This window comes from Paroedura picta, chromosome 3, assembly GCF_049243985.1.
Source record: "Paroedura picta isolate Pp20150507F chromosome 3, Ppicta_v3.0, whole genome shotgun sequence".
Lineage (NCBI taxonomy): Eukaryota > Metazoa > Chordata > Lepidosauria > Squamata > Gekkonidae > Paroedura > Paroedura picta.
The window spans coordinates 71,397,792-71,410,788 of NC_135371.1; the positions used below are offsets into that span (position 1 = coordinate 71,397,792).

At 45.2% G+C, this 12,997-nt stretch overlaps 1 protein-coding gene across 7 annotated transcripts in view; it reads left to right on the forward strand.

Moving 5' to 3' along the window:
• The window catches only part of EBF1 (EBF transcription factor 1), a 793,629-nt gene that overhangs the window by 729,182 nt on the left and 51,450 nt on the right, over positions 1–12,997 (forward strand). For all 7 annotated transcript variants that reach the window (XM_077326387.1, XM_077326391.1, XM_077326392.1 and 4 more), the window contains exon 12: positions 82–147. In XM_077326387.1, the coding sequence (XP_077182502.1) occupies positions 82–147 (66 nt within the window). The remainder of the gene's footprint in view (positions 1–81; positions 148–12,997) is intronic.

Sequence of the window (12,997 nt, forward strand, 5' to 3'; positions counted from 1 at the left end):
GAGAATGCAAAAAATGTTTTTTAAGCATACAGTATATTGAACTCATTAGGAAAATCTCTTTTTTCCCTACCTCTCTGATAGGAAGTAATACTCAAGAGAGCAGCTGATCTGGTGGAAGCACTCTATGGTATGCCACATAACAACCAGGTACTTTCCTCTTATAATGTTAAAAAGGAGATCAAAACTGGGAATAGAAATGTATGCTTTAGCCCCTTCTATTTTCTATATGCATTTATATTCTTTCAATATGTTTTTAATGTTTTTCTTTCATGAATATTAGAAACATTTTGTTTTTATTTTTAAAGTTGTGTTAGCTAGTTGCGTGGGGAAAAAACATAGATTCATTCTCTTCTCCACTTCCTTTCACCATCCCCCTGTTGCCTTTGGTCCACTCTTTATTTGACCTGTCCACAAACATCTTCCATTGCTCCCTGAATTCACTCTCCGATCGCCTGTTAACTAGCACTGTCAGTCTTGCCAGTCTTGCAAGGTCTGAGAGTTTTTCCAACCAAAATTCAGTCATATTACCTTCTCCTTCCAATTCTTGGCCAGCAGCAATCTGGCCACCATCGTGGCATAAAAAAACAAAGTTCTTGTATGTACAGGCAAAGTACCTGGAAAGAAACTTAATAACAAATACTCAGGTTTCATAGCAAACTTAAGATGTAACATCATTTACATCGAAATCACAAGATTCATAATCCCATTGTATACGGCACTGGTCAGACCACACCTGGAGTAGTGTGTGCAGTTCTGGAGGCCTCACTTCAAGAAGGATGTAGATAAAATTGAAAGGGTACAGAGGAGAGCGACGAAGATGATCTGGGGCCAAGGTACCAAGCCCTATGAAGATAGGTTGAGGGATTTGGGAATGTTCAGCCTGGAAAAAAGGAGGTTGAGAGGGGACATGATAGCCCTTTCTAAGTATTTGAAAGGTTGTCAATTAGAGGAGGGCAGGATACTGTTTCCGTTGGCTGGAGAGGAAAGGACGCACAGTAATGGGTTTAAACTACAAGTACAATGATATAGGCTAGATATCAGGAAAAAAAATTTCACAGTCAGAGTAGTTCAGCAGTGGAATAGGCTGCCTAAGGAAGTGGTGAGCTCCCCCTTTATGACACTCTTCAGGGTTTCCTGCATGATCTGCTGCTGCGCTTGCAACTCTTCCAAGTCAGCAGCTGCGGTGGGCACCATGGGTGGGACCAAGGGGTCAGGCAAGAATTGAGAGTGAAAGCCATACAAGGCCTGGATTGGTGACATCTGGGTCAAGGTGTGTACTGAATTATTTTACACAAATTTGGCCAAAGGGAGCCAGCGAGACAAGTCTTCCTGCTGGTAGGAGATGTAGCATCAGAAGTACTGCCAGATGATCCCATTGACCCATTTGGTCCATCCATCAGTTTCAGGGTGAGGGGCACTCGATAGGCTGATCTTGGTTTCCAGCATGGTATGCAGCTGCCGCCAGAACCCTCTGTCTATAACTATCCGTGTTGGGAGCCCGTGCAACTAGACCACATGCACCAGAAACAGTCATGCCATTTCCCGGCCCTTGGGCAGATAGCAACAAGGCATGTTGCACCATCTTGGTGAACCAATCCACCATGGTCAGAATAGTGGTGAATCTGTGAGACATGGGAAGATCAGTGACAAAGTCCATGGTGACCTCCTGCCATGTCCCTTGGGGAATGGGAAGGGGCTGCAACAAACCCAGAGGTTTGCTTATGGCTCGCTTGGCCTGTCTGCACGTGGCACATGAGGCAATGGAATAGGTCAAATAAGCCCGCACTCAAGGCCACCTAAAGTACTGGGTCAGAAGATGGAGAGTTTTAAACTGCCCAAAGTGTCCTGCTGCCAGGTCATCGTGGGTGCATTGCAGGACATGTGCTCATATGTCTGATGTAGGAAGTACCACCCTACCATGGGGATGGAGTCCCTCTAGAACATGGAAATCCGAGCATTTGTTGGAGTGTTCCTGCAGCCAGTGGATTTGGGCCTGGGTGGATTGGTAGTCTGTTGCTCTGACACCTGCTACCAGAAATCCAGAACATCGGGGATTGCTGCAAACACAGAGGCAGGAAGCAGTAAGGGTGAAGGGCTGTCATCAGAGACAACTGTGTATTGTGGCTGGCGGGGCACGGCAACTGCCCTCTTGTTCTGGGACCCCTGTATATACTCAGTCCAGAAATTAAACCAGGAAAAGAACAGAGTCCATCTTATTTGCCACTGGTTGAGCCATTGTGCCATCTGTAGGTATTCCAGGTTCCAGTGGTCTGTTCATACCAATACCAGATGCTTGGCCCCCTCCAGATGGTGGCGCCATGTCTCGAAGGCAGCTTTTATAGCCAGCAGCTCCTGTTCCCAGATAGTATCGTTCCACTCAGCTGATGTGAACTGCCAAGAATAATATGTGCAAGGCTGTGGAGGGCTGCCTTCAGAGCCCAGCTGCAGGAGAAGTTCCCCCAAGGCGGTGCTGGTGGCATTTGCCTCCACAATGAGGCATCTGCCTCTGGGTCAGGGTGGGCAAGGCGGGGCTCGGAGGTGAAGCATTGCTTGAGTCGCTGGAAGGCTTGCTCAGCTTCTGAGTTCCATTGAAAGGGCCATTTTGTGTTCAGGGGCTGAGTCAGGGGCTGTACTATCTCTGCGTACTAAGGCAGGAATGAAGGATATTAGTTGTTGAAGCCCATTAATCACTGCAACTGCTTCTATGTCTGGGGTGCCTCCCACTGGATGATGGTCTGTACCTTGGCAGGATCCATCTGGACCCCCTGTGCAGACAGATGATGTCCCAAAAAATCGATGATGTCCCGGGAAAAGTCGCATTTTGAGAGTTTGGCATACAAGCCAAAGTTTCATATCCATTGTAAGACCTGGCGGACATGACCAGAATGTAGCTCTGGCTGACAGGAATACACCAAGATGTCATTGAGGTAGATCATGACAAAGTGGTCCAGCAAATCCCAGAAGACATCGTTAATGAAGCACTGGAAAACAGAAGGCATATTGCAGAGCCCAAAAGGCATCACCAGGTACTCGAATTGGCCATACCGCACAGATTGCACCCATGCTGAAACGCTGCTGTAGCCCTGCCTAAAAGCAGCCCTGCGCTGAGTGATTTCAGCTGGGACATCAATTCTTCTCCCCCGAAGCTGCATCAGCTGTGTCTGGTCAATGCTGACAGTGAGCCAGCAACCTTGTGCTCCTCCTGCGCTCCGTGACAGTTACGCGCCTCCTTCGTCTCAAACGCTCAGCATACTCATCCGGGCTCTCGTCTGACACTCGCAGTGCTGGAACTGAGTCTGGGCACACACCCATCTGGTTCATTTTGCTCTCTGCTTGATCATCATTGCAGAATCACAGAATCACAGAATCATAGAGTTGGAAGGGGCCATACAGGCCATCTAGTCCAACCCCCTGCTCAACACAGGATCAGCCGAAAGCATCCTAAAGATACAAAGGTTTAAACCCATTACTGCACGTCCTTTCCTCTGCAGCCAACGGAAACAGCATCCTGACCTCCTCCAAGTGACAACCTTACAGATACTTAAAGAGGGCTATCATGTCCCCTCTCAACCTCCTTTTCTCCAGGCTGAACATTCCCAAGTCCCTCAACCTATCTTCATAGTGCTTGGTCTCTTGGCCCCAGATCATCCTTATCACTCTCCTCTGTACGCTTTCAATTTTATCTATGTCCTTCTTGAGGTGAGGCCTCCAGAAATACACACAGTACTCTAGGTGTGGTCTGACCAGTGCCGTATACAATGGGACTATGACATCTTGTGATTTTGATGTGATGCCCCTGTTGATACAGCCCAAAATGGCATTCGCCTTTTTTACCGCTGCATCACACTGCCTACTCATGTTTAGCTTAAATATGTTAAAAAGTACAGGGCCGAGCACCGAGCCCTGAGGTACCCCGCTACTCACCTCCCTCCAGGCTGATGAAACACCATTGACAACAACTCTTTGAGTGCAGTTCTCTAACCAATTCCCTATCCACCAAACTATCTGAAAATCCACATTGCAGTCCTTCAATTTATCCATCAGAACATCACGGGGAACCTTATCAAAAAGCTTTACTAAAATCCAAGTAAACAACATCAACTGACCTGTGGGGAAAAACAGATGTACAATAGGTGCTGAGCCTTTCTGCTTGTGCCCCCATTTGCTTGAGCTTCCTCCCTAGATCTTGATAGTCTGTTTGCATTCACCTTCATCCGACGCTGACTGCCCGACTGATGGATGTGTAACAGCTGGCTCTGGTTGCTGTGGGAATGCCTCAGAGGCCCGAGGAGGCGTCGGTGGGAGCATGACACCTATTATCTAGCAGCCATTTTATCTCTTAAAGTCACGGTAAAAAGGGAAGACGAAGCTCAATGCCTCAAAAATTTAACTTGGGAATTCATATTTCAGTGGCGCTGCTTATGTATACAATAATAATGAACATGTTCATATAATACAAAGTTTGCCAGCTCTGGCTTGGGAAATACTGAAAGATTTGGGGTGGTGCCTTGGGAAGGTTGAATTTGGGCAGGTATAAGACCTCAACAGGATAGTGTATCAGAGTCTAACCTCCAAAGGAGCCATTTTCTCCAGGGGAACTAATCTCTGTTAGTTGTAATACCAGATCTCCAGGTTCCACGTGGAGGTTAGAAGAGAATAGTAAGATCCAAATAGTCTACTGTACAATAAAGCATCAAATCCTAAGTAATAATTTCTGTCTGTCTTCTTTATTTCAACCCATGTGAAGGAACATCAGAGTGATGTCCCAGTGCTTAAACCTTGTTTATGCCATTGGTCCACCTTGTTCAGTATTGTCAGTGGGTATTCAAAGTCTCAGGCAATCTTCCCACTTGAAATTAACTGGAGTTGCTAAGGATTGAACTTGAGATATTCAAAGCAGATATTCTTCCTCTAAGTCTTAGCTATTCTCTGATGGCATAGTCTTCTTTCCTTATAGTTAATTATTCTGAGTACATTCCACTTACGCACGTGCTTTTATTTTTACATTTTCGTACCACCCTTCTGAAAAGCTGTGGGCATTATTTTTAAAAAATGTGGTTACAAGTGACAAGCTTTCTCTTTCTCCACATCTGTATATCATGCTCCATGGTATAAATAAAAGGCTAAGGGGGGTCAGGGTAGGCTGGGTCTGGGGTCGAAATCCCATATTGGCCCCTTGCCCTCCCTGACTACAGAGGGGCCACTTACCCTGGATGCGCTCAGGCTTCCTGCCCACCTTCTGGCATTTTGGCCCATGCACAGCCTTGCCCAGCTCCACTGTTCAGTTCAGTTCAAACTTTATTACAGTCATTCAGACGAAGTTATATGAAGTTAATACATAATAGACCAAAAGAATATGGTCATTTGATATAATACAATTTAAAACAGATCATAAAATAGAACTTAAAATTGTGCTACTTTAGAGCATTGGATTTTTATGGTGGCAGCACAAAACTTAGCCAGCTGAGTTGTCACCTGGGGGGAGTCATCACTTAGCAGCCTCTTTGCTGGATCTACATCATGATGTTCTGGCAACTTTTAAAGGAGTGGTTCAATCAAGTTGCTACGAATGTCTACATAAGCAGGGCAGTGGAACAATATATGCTTTCTTGTATCAATTTCGCCACTCCCACAAAAACATTGTCTCAGTGTAAGAGGAATGTTCAGCTCTGCAAGAGCTAAAGGCAAGACGGAGCATCTTGCAAGGGTAAATACCCTTCTTTGTTTACTTATTACCAGCTGAAACAGATAAATGGCAGGAGCCAGAACATAACTGGTTTTAACTGGGGACAAAAAAGTTGGAGCTTTACTCAGGTCCACTTGACATTGATTGCCTCCTATCCGCTGCTTAACTAATGATGCAGCTTGATCATGAGCTACTTTGGATAATAATTGAATGGAGAAGCCCAGACTTTCGATTCCTCCATGAACAACCTTAGTCCAAGAAGATTGGAAGTTGTCATTCAGGGTTAAAGAAACTATACCCTGTGGGTTATGTATTAATTTCCACCACATTCCTATTGCTGACAGGCAGATTTTTTCTTGGACCATTAACATTCCTGTTTCCAGACGCACCATGGAGTTGATTACAATTTAGACTGGACCCTTTCAAGCTTGATAGTATCTGATATTGGAGCACCCAAAAATGCACCATAAGTGAGTTGGGCTAGAGATATAGCAGAGTATAGTTTCAGGGCTGCTGGTATAAAGAATCTGCCCTTTGTTCAATAGAATTTCAGTATGTTATTTGCTGATCTTTGCCCTAGTTCTGATGTATATGAATAATGGATTCTCTTTGCTCCAGGTGCTTGAATATATACACCTAAATATTTAAATTGGGCTACGTGTTCAATTTTGTGCCCATTTAGCATCCATATTCTAGATTTTGGACATTTGCCAAATGCCATGGCCTTGGTTTTCTGGTAGTTAATTTCAAGATGTTCTTTTTCACAATGTAGGGCAAGTTTTTGAGCATTCACCTAATCCCTATGGGGGTTCTTGAAACAAGAACTACATCATCGGCATAAAGCAGTATAGGGATTGGGGAACCAGCTAATATTGGGGGATGCAAGTCTGAATCTTGAAACACTTGATTCAAATCATTTATAAAGAAGTTGAAAAGTGCAGGCCTGAGACACAGCCTTGCTTGACCCCTTTGAAGGTATTAATTGGGTCAGCTAAATGTCCTTGTTTGCTACATCTGAGCCGTGTTCTGGTATAAAGATCTAATGAGAATCAGAAGCCTTCGATCAATTGAAGTGGATTCTAGCTTTTCCCAGAGACAAGCTCTGGAAACAGAGTCAAATTCTGCTTTGAAGTCTACAAAGACAGCATATAGTGAGGCAGGACTAGTAGAGGTATATTTCTCTATTAGATGCTGGATCCAAGGTAGATGCCCCTTCCCTAAATCCAGATTGTTCCCTCCGAATCAGCTTTCCTTGATCTAGGCAGATGGATAGTTTGTCTAAAAGTTGTTTAGCATAGATTTTACTAGGAACATTAAGTAGACTAATTGGTCGATAATTTGTTCGGTCCTTCCGATTTCCTTTTTTATAGAAGGGTACTATAATTTCTGTTTCCCAACTCTTGGGGATCCATCCTGTTGTGTTGATATAGGAAAAATAGGCTGCCAAAAGTGGAGCCCACCAATCTTCATTGTTTTTAATTAGTTCAGGAGGAATACCATCTAGTCCTGGGGCCTTTCTGCACCTCAGCTGCTGGATAAGTGATTTTTCTACGCTGCAAGAGACTGGAGGCCACTCTGCTATACCCATTAATAAACATGGCCTATAATGGCAATTTGGATCTTTATAGAGATTTTGAAAATATGCTACCCAGATATGTAGAGAAATATGGACGTCAGTCGGAGATCTATCTCTGGAATCAATGCCAGAAGTCAGTTTCCAGGAGAGAGAGGTATTTTTTATCTTTTACAGATTGTATGAGGGTTTCCCACAATTCTTTACTATATTGGATCTTTTTTCGATATAGAAGTTTTTTGTACTTTTTCTTAAATTCTAGAACTGTGTCAAATGTTTCCCTCCTACAATCTAGTCCTGCCTTATAATACAGACTAAGGACTCTAGACAAATCCCCTTTTGCTTTGACACATTCTTTGTCAAACCATGACTTTCTTGCTTTGTTCATTTTCTTGCCATATGGGTAAGAACCTTTAAATAGGACAGGTTTTAGCCTGTCCACAAATAAGTCATAAGGGGAGATTGAATTATGTGAGACATTCACATTTGAATGGGCCTTACAGATGCTGGACAGATCTTCTGCAGCTATGACTTCCTTCAGTTTTAGATTAAGTTGGTCTGACCATTTAATCTGACACCCGATATGATTTGTTGGAAGAATCTTAATGGGGAGCTCTACTTCAAGGAAATAATGATTACTGGGGGGACATAGTTGCAAAAGAAGTTGGAAATGGTCACCTTCCAAGAAAGGGAGAACCCGAAACCCCCTGACTTGATTAAGAGAGGCTTCTTCGAGCAACATGTAGTCAATTGTACTATCTCTAGTACCGGCCATAAATGTAAATTCACCCGGATAATCATTATTTAGTGATCCATTTAGTATAGAATCATAGAATCATAGAATCATAGAGTTGGAAGGGGCCATACAGGCCATCTAGTCCAACCCCCTGCTCAACGCAGGATTAGCCCTAAGCATCCTAAAGCATCCAAGAAAAGTGTGTATCCAACCTTTGCTTGAAGACTTCCAGTGAGGGGGAGCTCACCACCTCCTTAGGCAGCCTATTCCACTGCTGAACTACTCTGACTGTGAAATTTTTTTTCCTGATATCTAGCCTACATCGTTGTACTTGAAGTTTAAACCCATTACTGCGTGTCCTCTCCTCTGCAGCCAACAGAAAGAGCATCCTGCCCTTCTCCAAGTGACAACCTTTCAAATACTTAAAGAGGGCTATCATGTCCCCTCTCAACCTCCTTTTCTCCAGGCTGAACATTCCCAAGTCCCTCAACCTATCTTCATAGGGCTTGGTCCCTTGGCCCCAGATCATCTTCGTCGCTCTCCTCTGTACCCTTTCAATTTTATCTACGTCCTTCTTGAAGTGAGGCCTCCAGAACTGCACACAGTACTCCAGGTGTGGTCTGACCAGTGCCGTATACAATGGGACTATGACATCTTGTCATTTTGATGTGATGGCTCTGTTGATACAGCCCAAAATGGCATTTGCCTTTTTTACCGCTGCATCACACTGCCTGCTCATGTTTAGTTTACAATCCACAAGTACCCCAAGGTCTCGTTCACACACAGTGCTACCTAGAAGCGTATCCCCCATCCAGTAGGCATGCTTTTCATTTTTCTGACCCAGATGCAGAACTTTACACTTATCTTTATTAAATTGCATCTTGTTCTCATTTGCCCATTTTTCCATTGTGTTCAGATCTCGTTGAACTCTGTCTCTATCTTCCGGAGTATTTGCCAGTCCTCCCAATTTGGTGTCATCTGCAAACTTGATGAGTAGTCCCTCCACCCCCTCATCTAGATCATTAATAAATATGTTAAAAAGTACCGGGCCGAGCACCGAACCCTGAGGTACCCCGCTACTCACCTCTCTCCAGTCTGATGAAACACCATTGACAACAACTCTTTGAGTGCGGTTCTCTAACCAATTCCCTATCCACCTAACTATCTGAAAATCCAGATTGCAGTCCTTCAACCTATCCATCAGAACATCATGGGGAACCTTGTCAAAAGCTTTACTAAAATCCAAGTAAATGACATCAACCGAATTTCCCCGATCCAGCAAACCTGTTACTTGGTCAAAAAAGGAAACTAGGTTGGTCTGGCAGGACCTGTTGGAGACAAATCCATGCTGACTTCCTTGGATCACCAAATTGTCCTCCAGATGTTTGCAGATCGCTCCCTTTAATATCTGCTCCATTATCTTCCTCACAACAGAGGTCAGACTCACTGGTCTGTAGTTTCCCGGGTCATCCTTCCTCCCTTTTTTGAAGATCGGAATAACGTTTGCTCTTTTCCAGTCCTCTGGGACATCTCCAGTCCTTAAAGAGGTTCCAAAGATGATGGACAAGGGCTGTGCAAGTTCTCTGGAAAGTTCTTTGAGTACTCTCGGGTGCATTTCATCTGGACCAGGGGATTTGAACTCATCCAGTGCAGCTAAATGCCTCTCGACAACCTCTCTATCCATGTTAACCTGCCACCCAGACACTATCCTTTGGCTACAGCCATCTCTAGATGTGCCTAAACACTTTGACCTGTGGGAAAAAACTGATGTAAAATAGGCACTAAGCCTTTCTGCTTTCTCTGCATCTTTCGTTAGAGTTTGTCCATCCGCACCCAACAGTGGGCCTATTGCCTCCTTGACTTTACGTTTGCTCCTCACATAACTGAAAAATCTTTTCTTGTTACAATGGGCTTCCCTGGCCAATCTTAACTCACTCTCAGCTTTGGCCTTTCAGATGATTGATCTACAGTGCCTAGTAACCTGTAGGTACTCTTCTTTAGAGCTCTGTCCTTCCCTCCATTTCCTGAACATTTTCCTTTTCTTTCTTAGTTCCTCTTGAAGTTCTCTGTTCATCCAAATAGGCTTCTTAGAGCTCCTGCAGTGTTTTCGTCTTTCTGGAATAGTCATTGATTGAGCATGCAATAGCTCTTGTTTGAGTAGCGCCCACCCTTCACATGCTCCCTTCCCTTCCAGCATTCTCGTCCATGGTATGACACTCATCATGTCTCTGAGTTTATTAAAGTTTGCCCTACGAAAATCCAACATCCGCGTCTGGCTACAAGCTTCCTTGGCTCCCCATCTCAAAAGGAATTCTATGAGGACATGGTCACTTCCCCCTAGGGTCCCCACCTCCTTCACCTCATCCACCAACTCTTGCCTGTTGGTCAGTATTAAGTCCAGTATGGCTGAACCTCTTGTGGGTTCATCTACCATTTGATAAATGAAATTGTCAGCCAGGCAGGTCAGAAACTTGCATGACTGAGGACGCTTCGCAGAGTTAGTTTCCCAGCACACATCTGGGAAATTGAAGTCACCCATGATGACAAGGTCCTGCCGTTTGGATATTTTCTCAAGCTGCTCACAAAGTGCAGCATCCACATCTTCTCGTTGGTCAGGCGGTCGGTAGCAGACACCAACCACCACACTGTTTCTTTTCCCCTCGCTTATTTTCACCCAGATGCTTTCCACTGCAGATATGCTCTCCTTCACTAGAATTTCCTGACAAGTAAGCCCTTTCCTCACATACAGATAAACTTAATTAAATAAACTTAATTAAATTAAATAAATTAAATAAACTTAATATAGATAAACTTAATTTATAGACCATGGATGCCAATCAAGCGCCTGCAAAGTTAGAGCATGGATCTTTAGGGCTGATCCTGCGTTGAGCAGGGGGGTTGGACTAGATGGCCTGTATGGCCCCTTCCAACTCTATGATTCTATGATTCTATGATTCTATGATTCTAACCCAACTCCACCGCTTCCTCCCAGACATCCTTGGGTAAGGATGCAGACAGTATCTCACATTCTTGAAGTCTCCGGTCCCGCCCACTCCCCCCCCACACACACACTTGTCGGGGACCGTTGCCTGACAACAGTCCCAGCGCCGAAGACAGAATGATGGGCACCATGGGCCTCGCTCCTTGCCCAGACTCTTCCTGCAGGATCCCGGCAAAGCCCAACGTGTGAGGCCAGCCAATGAGGCTGACAACGCTACGCCACTCCCTCATGGGGAGAGGCAGAGGCCAAGGGGAGGAGAGTGGCAAGCGGGAGCCGCGCCTACCCTCTTATACTTGGGAAGACATCCAGCAGCACAACCTGCACATCGACAAATGCCTGGTGCTCGAACGGGAGGTGTACAACATCACCCACTGGGTCAAGCAGCACCCAGGCAGATACTGCCTGATTATCCACTTTGCCGATGAAGACGCTACAGTAAGGCGGCCCAACAGGGCCTTCTGCCGAGATGGCTGCTGTTCCCACCAAGGCACTGCATCCCGCCCATATTATTGCTTACCTACTTCTGGAAAGAATGGTAGGAAAAAGCTCTTTAGGGTTGGATGGATTCCTGTTCTGGCGCGTGACTGAGCCAGGGCATCGGGAGTTTGCACGGAGTTATGCTGTGTGGGGAACGCCGCTCATTGGGGGGGGGGGTTATTTGTCATCTGCCCGGAAGATTTAATGCAGAAGAAGCAGCTGGGAGTCTCCATTAGGTGGCTACTCCCCCGCCCTGCCCCAACACTCCCACCCTTCCCCTTTCACTTTGACACCTCAGGAGACTGTACTACAGGCAGGAAGGGGGGTGGGCAGGGGGTGGACAGGGGTTGCCCCGGCCCCTTCAAAGACCTCCATCCTTCCTTCATTCCATCCCTTTCTTTTTCCCTCCCTCCCATCCATCCATCCCTTTTTCTGCTTCCCCCTTTCCCTCTCTTTTCCCCTTCTCTCTTCCTTCCATTCACCCATCCCTTACCTTCCTCCTTACTCTTCCTTTCTTCCATCCACCCCTTTCTCTCCTTCCTTCCTTCCTTCCTTCCTTCCTTCCTTCCTTCCTTCCTTCCTTCCTTCCTTCCTTCCTTCCTTCCTCCTTTCTTTCTGTTTTTCTTTCTCTTCCTCTATATCTCCCTCTCTCTTTCTCTTCCTTCCTTCCTTCCTTCCTTCCTTCCATGCATCCATCCATCTCCTTTCTCCAATCCATCCCTTTCTTCCATTCTTTCCCTTTCTCTCTTTCTTCCTTGCTTCCTTTCTTTCTTCCATCCCTTTACTTCCTTTCTCTCCTTCTCTCTCTCTTCCTCTCTCTCTCTCTCTCTCACTTTCTCTCTGCCTGCCTTCCTTCTTTCCCTCCAGTTTTCTGGACACTGCATCTTTCTCCTTTCTTCTTCCCACCCTCCCTCCCATCCAGTTTGGTGTAGTGGTTAGGAGTGCGGACTTCTAATCTGGCATGCCGGGTTTGATTCTGCACTCCCCCACATGCAACCAGCTGGGTGACCTTGGGCTCGCCATGGCACTGATAAACCTGTTCTGACTGAGCAGTGATATCAGGGCTCTCTCAGCCTCACCCACCCCACAGGGTGTCTGTTGTGGGGGGAGGAATCGGAAGGTGACTGTAAGCCGCTTTGAGCCTCCTTCAGATAGGGAAAAGCGGCATATAAGAACCAACTCTTCTTCTTCTTCTTCTTCTTCTTCTTCTTCTTCTTCTTCTTCTTCTTCTTCTTCTTCTTCTTCTTCTTCTTCTTCTTCTTCTTCTTCTTCTTCTTCTTCTTCTTCTTCTTCTTCTTCTTCTTCTTCTTCTTCTTCTTCTTCTTCTTCTTCAAACCCAAGATTTCAAACCACCATAACACCATGCTAGCACCCGCTGTATTTTCTGCTATGGCGGGCTTAAGCAACCAGTATGTAATAATTAATAATCATGTTGTTTGATGGTTGCTATAACAGTTAATAAATATTTATGTACCACACAAATTACAATGTATATCTTCACCCTTACAGAATCTTCTGTGTGGT